The sequence below is a fragment of the Triticum aestivum genome, chromosome 7D (assembly GCF_018294505.1).
Source record: "Triticum aestivum cultivar Chinese Spring chromosome 7D, IWGSC CS RefSeq v2.1, whole genome shotgun sequence".
Taxonomy (NCBI): domain Eukaryota; kingdom Viridiplantae; phylum Streptophyta; class Magnoliopsida; order Poales; family Poaceae; genus Triticum; species Triticum aestivum.
This window is the reverse complement of record NC_057814.1, coordinates 554,755,901-554,767,332: the sequence shown is the minus strand read 5'-3', so window position 1 is coordinate 554,767,332 and position 11,432 is coordinate 554,755,901. Positions and strand designations below refer to the sequence as shown.

The 11,432-nt window shown below is 47.5% G+C and overlaps 2 protein-coding genes across 2 annotated transcripts; one reads left to right on the top strand and one right to left on the bottom strand.

The window, feature by feature from the left end:
- The first annotated feature begins 4,536 nt into the window (after positions 1 to 4,536).
- Positions 4,537 to 6,003, top strand: LOC123167027 (uncharacterized). The gene has a single exon (XM_044584866.1). It carries the CDS (start codon positions 4,632 to 4,634, stop codon positions 5,841 to 5,843), a length of 1,212 nt encoding a protein of 403 aa, XP_044440801.1. The 5' UTR covers positions 4,537 to 4,631; the 3' UTR covers positions 5,844 to 6,003.
- An 18-nt stretch (positions 6,004 to 6,021) lies between these two features.
- Positions 6,022 to 10,661, bottom strand: LOC123167026 (protein PECTIC ARABINOGALACTAN SYNTHESIS-RELATED). Its single transcript, XM_044584865.1, has 11 exons — positions 10,244 to 10,661; positions 10,107 to 10,157; positions 9,923 to 10,007; positions 9,234 to 9,310; positions 8,939 to 9,027; positions 8,687 to 8,806; positions 7,660 to 7,776; positions 7,252 to 7,395; positions 7,041 to 7,164; positions 6,749 to 6,940; positions 6,022 to 6,566 (listed from the first exon to the last, which is right to left on the bottom strand). The coding sequence occupies exons 1-11, from the start codon at positions 10,586 to 10,588 to the stop codon at positions 6,204 to 6,206; spliced, it is 1,707 nt and encodes a 568-aa protein (XP_044440800.1). The 5' UTR covers positions 10,589 to 10,661; the 3' UTR covers positions 6,022 to 6,203.
- Positions 10,662 to 11,432: the final 771 nt, after the last annotated feature.

The following is an 11,432-nucleotide window of genomic DNA, read 5'->3' as shown; positions in this document are numbered from 1 at the left end:
TCGAATAGCTGTGTCCCTCGGTAAAAGGACGACCCGGAGTTGTACCTTGACCTTATGACAACTAGAAGTGGATACTTAATAAAACACACCCTTCCAAGTGCCAGATATAACCTGGTGATCGCTCTCTAACAGGGCGACGAGGAGGGGATCGCCGGGTAGGATTATGCTATGCGATGATACTTGGTGAACTTACCATCTACTCTCTTCTACATGCTGCAAGATGGAGGCTGCCAGAAGCGTAGTCTTCGACAGGATTAGCTATCCCCCTCTTATTCTGGCATTCTGCAGTTCAGTCCACCGATATGGCCCCTTTACACATATACCCATGCATATGTAGTGCAGATCCTTGCTTGCGAGTACTTTGGATGAGTACTCACGGTTGCTTTTCTCCCTCTTTTCCCCTTTCCCTTCTACCTGGTTGTCGCAACCAGATGTTGGAGCCCAGGAGCCAGACGCCACCGTCGACGACGACTCCTACTACACCGGAGGTGCCTACTACTACGTGCAGGCCGCTGACGACGACCAGGAGTAGTTTAGGAGGATCCCAGGCAGGAGGCCTGTGCCTCTTTCGATATGTATCCCAGTTTGTGCTAGCCATCTTATGGAACTTGTTTACTTATGTCTGTACTAAGGTATTGTTGCTTCCACTGACTCGTCTATGATCGAGCACTTGTATTCGAGCCCTCGAGGCCCCTGGCTTGTATTATGATGCTTGTATGACTTATTTATGTTTTAGAGTTGTGTTGTGATATCTTCCCGTGAGTCCCTGATCTTGATCGTACACGTTTGCGTGCATGATTAGTGTACGATTGAATCGGGGGCGTCACAGGATGCCTGGCTCTCACAATGATCTCAATGTCCTCCAGCGATATTCTATTTTGCAAGGCCTTTTACCGGTGACAATCCACCTTTCAACTATGTTGTCAATGGCCATGAGTACTACATGCAATACTACCTTGCCGATGGCATCTATCCTCCATGGGCCACATTCATGAAGACTATCCAGAAACCTAAAGGTAACAAGAAATTTCACTTTGTAACTTGTCAAGACTCTGAGAACAGGCCGTCGGTCTGTTGGTCAGCCCTGCGGGAGTGCAGGCTGCCCACCCTGGTTCGAGTCTCAACTCAGCCCAGGGGGTGCTTAGTGATTTTCTTCTATAAAAATATGCCGCCAAGGGTTAGTCCTGGTTGCTCTCGGTTTTTTTAACTTGTCAAGACTCTGCTAGAAAAGATGTTGAGAGCTTTTTGGTGTGCTTCGAATAACACTTTTGCGATTGTCTTTGGCCCTGCCGAGTATTGGAATCCTAAGACTGCATAACATAGTCATTAAGGATGCAGAGGGGACCAGGATGACTTTCAGTATCTCTTTAGTGGGCACCCGGATGGAGCCTAACATAAGCCAAACAGGATTGAAACTTCCTCCATGCAAGCACAGTGAAGGATCAAGGACCGTCAAGCTTACAACCGACTTCAAGATTATCTTATTCGGCACCATCGGCAACTTCATAACACTTAGTTATTGTGTTTTTATCATGTTTATTTGAATTCTTAGTTCATTTGGACCGTATGTTGTGTTTGAATTTGAATGTTTATGTTTGAGAACACTAAATATCTTATGTGGGGCTGCCCCACATACAACGATCAAGACAAAGCATTGCCCGTGTAAGCCCAAATAATCCCGCTTAAGTTACGCTTGAGATGGACCGGATGGCTTGGTGCTAGTACACTACATGAGCGGCGGCGGCACCTAGTCCTTGTGAACTTGCGCCGCTTGTAGCACAGCCAAGCGGAGAGCACAAGTAGTGGTGTGGGTCGGCAGGCGTGCGTGTATGGGAAGAAAATTATGCTAAAGTAGGCGGTGAATTAAGAAACATGGTTGATATGGATGTTGAATGGGAGTAACCAAAGGCCCTCGATGGGCAGCAACGCATCCTACAACATTAACGCCAGATGCTCTCGCGATCGAAGAGCTAGCAGCGGTGTAGGCTAAGCTCTCCTCCATTAGCGAATGGGGCTTCTCGGGCATAGTGTGAGTGGATGCGTGGAGGTGAAGCCAATGGCGGTGCTCCTGCTACTGCTCACCTCGACCTCGATCTAATTGCTCCTCGACTTCTAGCAGCTATCAGCCTATCACGTGGTCGCGTGTGAAGATGTAGGCACATGTGGGTTTCATGGGATAGCCTGCAAAGTCCCACATAATTCTGACGCTAATCCGCAGGTGTCCACAAACACGTTTTTATTGGGCCTGGATGTGGGCCCCGTAGGCAGCCCACGTCCACCTGTAGCCTGATGTTCAGGTTTTTAATTAATGTGTAAAGTTTGAAAAGTGTTTGGAAGAATTGGTAAAAATAATATTTTAAAGGGATTAATTGATAGGGGGTCTGCTAGAAGAATAAACATTGAATCCCTTAAATGTTGTAGGAAAATGGGATAAGGGAAAGCTTTTGGACTTTTAGGATAGTGGGTTTGCTAGAGATGCATTGATGGGTTTAAGTCTTAATATGTTATCAGGTATGCGGTGTTCTAGGGCATAAAAATGAATGTGTGATATTATGGGCTTGTTTTCTCTTTTCTCTCATGGGCTTCTCTCTTTTCTTAGATGTATAGTTTTAAGAAAGGGCGAAGCTAGGCACTGGCCCGCCGGCCCAATTTTCGGCCGCCTACCTAGCAATCGTTGGATTGAGGGGACGTTGACCGTCAGATCTCAGCTCATCTTTTCTTTTTTATTTCCCTATCCTTTTTCTTCGTCTCTAGCACGCACAAAGGGCAGCGAGCCCATCGACCCTGCCATGGATGCACGACCTCGAAGCACCGCCAGCTCACACCGCTCGTTGCGCTGTCGCCACCGCTCGCCGGTTGATGCACTGGTGCCCCATGGCACGCCCCCCTTATGCAGCAAATTGGACCCAACAAAAAAAATGCCGGCCGACCCCTGGAGTTCGTCACCGCTGCAGCTCCGCCGTAAAGCCATTGCAGTAGACGGTTGCATCAATGGTGACGTGTCGATTCTAGCTTTTTGTCGCCGGTCTCTGGTTGAAGCTTTTCAAAATAGGGTTGAAGCTTTTCATGCCAACAATTGCAACTTTTTCGTTCTGTACTCGCGAGGTTGAAGCTTTCTATAAAGCTGGTTGAAGCTTCCCAATTCGACGGTTGTATGTTTTTTTATTTCGTAGTGGCCGAATGAAACTTCTCTATTTCACCGGTTGAAGCTTTTAAAAACTACGGTTGAAGTATTCACATGAACGGTTGTAGCTTTTTCAGTTGCACGGGTGGTCCATCAAAACTTTTTCAAACTATGGTTGAAGCTTTCATATGAATGATTGTAGCTTTTTTCAGTGCACAGTGTCCGGTTGAAGCTTTATATGCCGTGGGTTGAAGCTTTCAAATCAAAAAGTTGTAGCTTTTTGGGTCGTCGGTTGCAGCATCGATGGAGGAACAAAAAAAGCTTTCGGGTTCGTTTTGGGAGGAGATGGTTGCAGTGGTGGGGGAGGAGGTCGCGCGGCTGTGATTGTAGCATCTCCAGTGGATGATTCCATCGTGGGAAACTACGAGCAGCAGCTCGCGGACGGCATGTCCATGGCAGCTTTCCAACTCTGGCTCGCCGGGGCGGAAGGAACCTGCAAGCCGGGGCAGTGGAAGAAGTGGGCATATGCGCTGAGGTTGGAGGTGGGGACCTATGCGGGATTGGGACTAGCAGTGGCGGAGCCAGGAAAATTTTATCAGTAGGGCCAAATGCTAATAAAACTAGTTGGGGAGGGCCAAGACATTGAAAAACGGGCTTTTAAGAGCAAATAGTCACTAATTTTTACATTGTTCATGGGCAAACTAGGACTGCATCTTTGATGTTAGGGGCCCAGGGGCCCCTGCCCCCCCCCCCCCCCCCTCCATCTCCGCCACTGCGGACTAGCCGGCTGCGGGATCTGAGGGAGGAAGACGAGGAGCGACTGAAAGAGAGAAGGGGATCCGAAGGAAGAAGACGAGCGGCTGAGAGAGAAGGGGATCGGGGAAAGAAGACAGAAGAAAATAGGGTTTGTCTAGGGCACATCTAGATGTGCTATAGTTATTGCACATCTAAGTGAGACAATCAAGTATAGAAAGGAAAAGAAAAAAAGCAAAAGAAAATTCCCACACGAATCTCCGCATAAGATCAATGACATAGGATTTAGATGTGCAATACTTATGGCACATCTAGATATGCTTTAGCAAAACTGGAGAAAATAAGATAAGGATAGGTAGGGAGCTGTGCGAGACGTAGGATGGGCTTGATCGTGTGGCTCGCGTGCGGCCAGCTGAAGTTTCAGCCGGTCGGCGGGCACAAACGTTTTCTATACTTCACTAAAACATGAAAAAAAAAATCTGCCTGTTCTTAAAAAAAAGGGGAAAATGCAGTCCGTTTGGAGCTGAACTGAGATTTGCCTTGTGCGTTGGATACGGAAAACGGAAAAGTGTCCGAATTGAACTTGGGATCGGCAGGTTGTCAGGATATATATTGCTCCCGGAACTCATTTTGGAGTCGGCAAGAGTAATCACATCACGGCAGCAGGCATTGCATGGCTGCTTACCTTAACGCGCCGCGCGCGCGAGATTCTCTCTAAAGTCTAAACCCTAATCCCTGAAGTCGATCCGCCGGCATGGCGCGGCGGCCGCAGAGGTGGACCAGGAACCTCAGCAGCGGCGAGTCCACGAGGTTTCCCTTGAGCGCCAGCCAGCAGGCGGTAGTCGCCATCGCCGAGCTCGTCTACTGGGCGACAGTTGACGACGGAGCCGACGAGAGCGTGAGCGTGCGCGTGGCCGTACACGCCAACACCGGCGAGGAGACGGAGACGTTCGTGCTGTCGCCGGAGAGCCCCGTCTTGGGGCTGAGGTCCCCGGTGATGAACCAGGAGTTCTCGCTGGAGGTCCGCTCCGCTGCCCACGCGGTTGTTCGGTTATATGGTTTCCTTCTCACAGTGCCGCCTGAACCCGGGACGGCGGACGACGAGCTCGATATGAGCTGCCCCGGCGACGACGAGCTGGTGGAAATGGAATACTCCCCCGAGGGCCGGCGGTTTCTTGGAGGCCCGGCGCCGTGGTTCGCCGCCGCGGGGTGCACGGCCGGCTGCATGCGGGTCGCCGTCGTGGAGGACGACCAAGAAGAAGCAGCAGCAGACAGCAAGGAGATCCTGGTGCTCTACCGCTACGCCCCCTTCTCGGTATCATCGGACGGCGTGGTCGCGCGAGGGAGCACCAGGGCGCACCTGCTCCGGTTCATGGCCACCGGCGACCACACGGCGAGGTCGCTGGCGTGGGCCGGGTCGTCTCTGGTCCGGCTGATATACCCCGGTGACTTCAGCGAGCAGCTCCAGGAGCTATGGTCGAGCCTGGCGTCGCAGGTGAGCGTGCTGCCGCGTGCCGCGCGCGTCGAGGTGTTCGTCGACGTCGGCGTCCTCCGGAGGTCGGTGTTCGTCGACGACAGCATCCTCCGGAGGTCGTACTACACGCCCGAGCGCATGGAGTGGATGCGCTCCGTGCTGGAGGAGACGGTGGAGGAGCCGTGGCCCGTGCGCTTCACCGGCATGGAGCTGCACCTGCCGGAGCCGATGCGGCGCGACCATGATAAAGACGAAGCCGCCCTCGATGACGATGACACGGACGCCGGTGAACGGCCAGCAAAGCGAAGGAGGGTCGTCGCCGCCGGGGACGATTGCCCCGTCTGCTTGCAGCTGCTCGAGGGCGACGACCTCGTCGCGTGGCCCGGGTGCGGCAAGCCCCACGTCTTCCATGGCGCGTGCTTGGAGCGCGTCCTCGTGGAGAGCAAGACGTGCCCTATTTGCAGGCGCGCGCTGTACGTCGAGCCTAAATAAACTCTAAAGCAAGGAGGCTCGACGTTCGGCAAGTTGTAGTACAAATGTGCAACTAGCTGTTCTTCAGAAATTATTTGTTCTGCTGAAAGATACTAGCATTCTTGGGTTTCATGGTCAGTTCATAAATGAATGAATCATGGAAGTGAAAATTGTTTGTTCAGTCATGGTGCACAAACTATTTTTGGGAAATTCATATGCATCAACTGAACTTCCATATACATGTAGTTTCTAGATGAAAAACTCTACACAAACAAAACTGGAAGTGGAAAAAAATAGTTATATGAACTTACGGTTATAGGATGGATTGTATGAACAAAGGAATTAATTAAGCTATGCACAATCACTTGTAGTCTATATAGTTTATGCTCTACACATGCAATGGGAGAGGGGGTTCTCCCAGAGGTCATAGTGCGGGAAGGTGGCCTCGGGGAGGCCTGTTCGTGTCTGGTGAGTGATCATCACATCCTCCACGAAATTCGCCCATGGCATGTATGGGTTGCCGAAGAACTTCGACATGAGCCCCTTGTCCGGCTTGATAGACTTGAGCCTATGTCGCCCCATGTAGCGGCGGAAGCCGATGATCAGCTTCGCAAAATTGCCGCCATGGGTCATGACGAATACGTCCGACTTCAGGCATACCAGGAAGTCCAATGCAGCAAGGCTGGTTACATGCTTCTTGAAATGCTCTATCTCCTCCTTGCTTGCGAGATCTTCTTTGGTAACCTGCAAGCAACAAAGATAATGGTTCAGTTGTCTCTACAACAAAACCACCTGCTGATGGTTGCTTGCCCATCCATAGGTAATTGTCTCAGTTTCATTTCTGAAACTGTAGTTTCGCGTTATGTCCATATAAAGGCACTTTGAAGTTTGAAGGCAACAAACAGGATTTGCAGTAGAACACCTACCAAATTGGGGAACATATTCCTCAGCGGTGCCATTCTATTGTTTCCACCATACACTTGCCCTGATGCAACATATATCTGAGTCTCCTTCGTATATCCCATTGCACGCAGAATGAAACCTATTTCCCCAGGCTCAAGCGGGCAGCGGCCTTCTTTTCTCTTTTCCAGTGCTAAAGACCAAAGGTGAGATCCATTCTGCATATATACAAGAGAAATATATGTAACTACTGTACTCTGTGACCTTATTCTCCTCAGGCTAAAATCATTGTCTAGAGAATTCACATTAGTATATCACCTTGAAGCGTCTTGGCCATTGTTTCTGTCTATATTCAGCCATCATTGCTTTCTCCTCTCTGGTTCCAGCAAAATCACAAAAGGATAAACCCACCATTCCTTTCTCGAATCTAAGATGAAGAGCCCTTCAAAAGCAGGAATAACAGTGTGAGACATGTAAAAAATTGCCAACTCCAGGGCAGGTTACTCTGAAGATCGTGAGCCACACTTACATGTATGGATTTACATTCCCAGTTCGATTCCGCATCCTTGTTGCCAGTTTGTCAGCCATTTCTTCAATGCCAGGTAGAAACTTTAAGGCATGATAATTAACTCTGCATCTGAGCCGGTTAATCTTCATTGGAACATTATCATACCTGCAATGATGAGTTTACATTACACTATGGTCATCAGTCAATGGAAGTGAACAAAATAGTAAGGAATAAACTGCGTAGGGTGTAGGGGCAAGTGGGGGGAGGGGAGAGGGAGAATAGCAGAGAGCAATATTACTTGACCAATAACCACAAAGACTCTAATGTGAAGAACTACTCACTGTGCTAAACAATTATGTAACAAGTCTGAAGATATATGAACAGAATAGAGCCATGGTAATATCTTCATATAATGATATTAAGACTTACCCCAATCTATCAACAAATGGTTTGATAGACATTATCTTTTTCTCTTTGATCCTTGGAAGTACATTATCAACATAAAACTGCGCTGGTGCATATTTTGGGATGTTTTTTACAGTACGCCTGTTAAAATCAACATAATTATAGACGTTACAATTAAGTATGACAATATGTTGGCACGTAGGAAAAACAACATATGCAACAACCAAAAACAAGAAACAACATAAGCACATTTATCTAACCATAAAAGTAAATGTACATATAGGATCCATTTTGCAGGTGGCGGTATTGCTGGCATTTAACAAAAAAATCACAGGTGGTAATCATGGAAATTGGCAGAATTTTAATCACTACGAAAAATCTTATCTGGCAGATAAACCAGAATAACACATATAGGTCTATAGCTATGTCAGCCAGCAACAACGTACCAGTGCCAACCAATTATGAATAACACATATGACAGCGGATACTGTAGTTCAAAGCGCTATAATGAACTAGGATTACAGTATCGACCAGCATGGCAACATTACCTAATGATTGATAAAAATGTCACAAAGAGAAATGAGCAGAAGCAAAAAAGAAAAAGAAAAAAACATTGCAATGGCCCAGCAGTACAATCTTATTGCATCCTCAAAACTCAGGTCGCCCAATATAATAATCTGAATTGGACAAGCAGGCTTATACTTGGGGAGCAATTGATGACGTTTGAAGCAGAGACAACTCTAGTTGCACTAGCATTGCATTAGCAATATATTGCACAACAATATTGCATACATGAGAAATGCATATGTAACTTGTAAATAACGGAAACTGCAGAGCACAAACAAGCAGCAGAAGACACCTAGTTAGTTGGCTTGTTCAAGTTAATACGCTCCAAGATTAATTGTTCCCTCTAACAATATTAGTGTTGATTTTACTACAAAAGAAAGCAGTGCTCTAAAAATCAATATCATTCATGTGTTTAGACTTCAGCATCAAGCTATTAAGCTGACAGCAGCTGAGACAGATCAAAAGATGAAATAAAGCAACCAACCTTATACTGGTGAACAGCTCATCTTTTTCTGTGAACCAGTCAGGAATATCTCGAACAATGCGGACATCATCCTTCAAATAATTTATAAAATGATCTACATCGAAGATATCTTCAAATTTCCTGAATAGAAAATACAAGGTTGTCAAATATTAAATACTTCCGCCAGGAGCTAACATGGTAACAGATACAAACTACAAAGGGGCATAAGCAAGCAGGAGTCAATTCGGAAAGGAGATCAGAATTATCACTTACGTTTGATCTTTCCATATTTGATCCTGCTTCAGCACAGGCAAAATAAGTGTGGCGTTCATTATCTTAGCAATTGCAACAGCATTACATATCTGTGAATATATCAAAGTAGTGCAATCAACTGACAGTGCTTGATACAAATTAGGCAAGCTGCCATTTATACTACATAAACAAATATTGCATAACAAGTCAAAAAAATTATGTCCTCCAAAATCCACATGGAAATAAAAATCATGTGTTATTAAGGCAAAAAAAAAAGTTCAACAAATTGATAAATGTGAATAGGGTACGTACGTACAGCTATTCGTTGCTGGTTCAATCCTCCCTCAGCATGAATAAAAATATACCCAGAAGTTTCGTTCTCTGGCACAAGATCTGCAGAATAGTAGAGAAAAAAGACATAATTTATACTCATCAGGATGCAACCATGGTTTCAGGTGAATGGTTTTCATATTTTCGTAAGCTATGGTAATATAAACAGCGGGTGAGCACCAAGACAGCTTGAACTTGGGATCCCTTTCCCCAAGAGGAAGCAACAGGAATTATTGTTTCATGAAGAAAGCTTGTGTGTTACCGTGTTAGGCTATGGGTAGAAAAAGGGGTAACAAGAATTAAACTACCCGTTAAAGAAGAAATATAGAGAGAGTATTTTGTTTCTGGGTTCCCTTTCCACTTTGCTCTTGCAAATGATATCACAATTTTATCCTCATCTCAAATTCAGCCAGACACGTTTTATTTCTCCAGTCACCCAACTTGCGCTTGGAATATCTTCCAATCAAACATACTATATCTAGCAGGTCAACTGTTCAATTTACTTATGGTCTTGAGAAAATTTTATCAACTAGCCGGGCAACATATCGGCTTTGCAGTAGTATCAAGATACATGAAGATATGATGTCAAAAAACAAAAAGATACATGAAGATACCGCAAAAAGTGGTGCACTGAGAAGATACAGTCACAGTTATGAAACATCTTTCAGCACTTGCCTGAGATCTCGTCCCTGCGTCGCTCGGCACACGGCTTCCAAGACGTGGCGGCGGCATGCGGATTCTCCCACAGAGAGTTGCTCACCTGAACAGTAACACCAAGCCAAACCAAACAAACAAACGTTAAAACAGATACACGCACAAATATCCACCCAGATGCAGGCTGAGATCAACATCACTTTACCCCGGGGCACTGGAGCCGAATCCCATCCTTGCGGCACAGGTAGGGCGCGTTCTAAGGGTCCAACAACAACACGAATGTAAGCAAGCATCAGGGATCCCAACGAGACGCAACGGAGATCGAAGGGATCGAGGACTCACGAGGCGCGACCACACGGAGGGGGCGGAGACGAGCGCGCCGAGGGCGGCGCAGGCGAGGACGGCGAGCAGGATCCGGTAGGAGGCCGGGGCCGAGGGCGACCGCGGGTCCTCGAGCGCGAGGAGGGCGCGGACGGCGGCGGGGAGCGGGTACCTCTGGTGGAGCGGAGGGGGCGGGCGCAGCGCGCCGTCCTTGCCGCCGTCGCCGCCGCCGCGTGGGGAGGAGAGGAAGGGGGAGGAGGCGGAGGCGGAGGCGGAGGCGGAGGCGGCCTCCGCGTCGCGCTTCGCGGGCGAGCCGGAGGCGCGGGCCGCCGCCGCCGCCACCGTGCCGTGCCGCAGCTCGGCCATGGCTGCGTCGGTGCGAGGAGTGGGAACTGTTGGGATCTCCCGAGTGACGTGCCCGTCGCCCTCCACCGGTGTGGGTAATCGCGAATCCGCGACCAGGTTCTCGTTTTCACCGGAAATTTCGTCAAATTTTCGAAAAGTCCAGCAAAAATATTTACACAACTGAAATGGGAAGATGATCCGAACTCTTGGTATCCTCCCAGAAACTATTGCTGAATTTGGGTCATTTGGGTGAATTGATATATCATCATCACAACTGAAATTTTGGCATGCCCATGATGCCAACCAAATGTGTCCGGTACTAGGAATCACTGTTGTTTCTGAATTTTGTAGCTATTTTTCACCCGTGGCATTTGATCGATTAGGAGTACACGCACTCGTGTCATTTGACTGATCAGCTAAGTTTCGCGGCAAAGCCACGGGGCAATGGGTCCTTCCGGATTGGATTGACCTCACCGACGCTTCGTAGCAGAGTTAGATGGCCTCCCCAAGTGCGTGCATGATTGCTCTCTCGTTCCAGCGGTGAGAAGAAATTTTTACACGCCATCGTGTGTGCAACATGGAGGAGGCGAAGAATCACCCGAAGACAAGTTTGTAATTACAGTTTCTTTCAAAGTGTTCTTGTAACTTGGATGTTTAGTAACAACATAGTGTTAGTTATAATATAACAAAAAGAATGCCTCAAAGGGATCATGTGAAAAGTGTATGACTAATGACAGGCATTTTGATAATATCACAATTTTATGCCTTTTTTAACTCTATGGTTTTATGCTTCATACTAATATGTTGTAAAGAAAAGAAATAATCAAAGCAAAATGTCCAAGCGTCGATTCAAAAAATGGCATAT

Bases quoted from the DNA above. Each gene is read 5' to 3' on its own strand.
- LOC123167027 (XM_044584866.1), top strand. From the start codon at position 4,632: ATGGCGCGGCGGCCGCAGAGGTGGACCAGGAACCTCAGCAGCGGCGAG.
- LOC123167026 (XM_044584865.1), bottom strand. From the start codon at position 10,588: ATGGCCGAGCTGCGGCACGGCACGGTGGCGGCGGCGGCGGCCCGCGCC. The intron at 10,158-10,243 runs GTGAGTCCTCGA...TTGGACCCTTAG, and splicing joins CCTCCGTGTGGTCGCGCCTC to AACGCGCCCTACCTGTGCCG. The intron at 10,008-10,106 runs GTAAAGTGATGT...GTTACTGTTCAG, and splicing joins TTCGGCTCCAGTGCCCCGGG to GTGAGCAACTCTCTGTGGGA.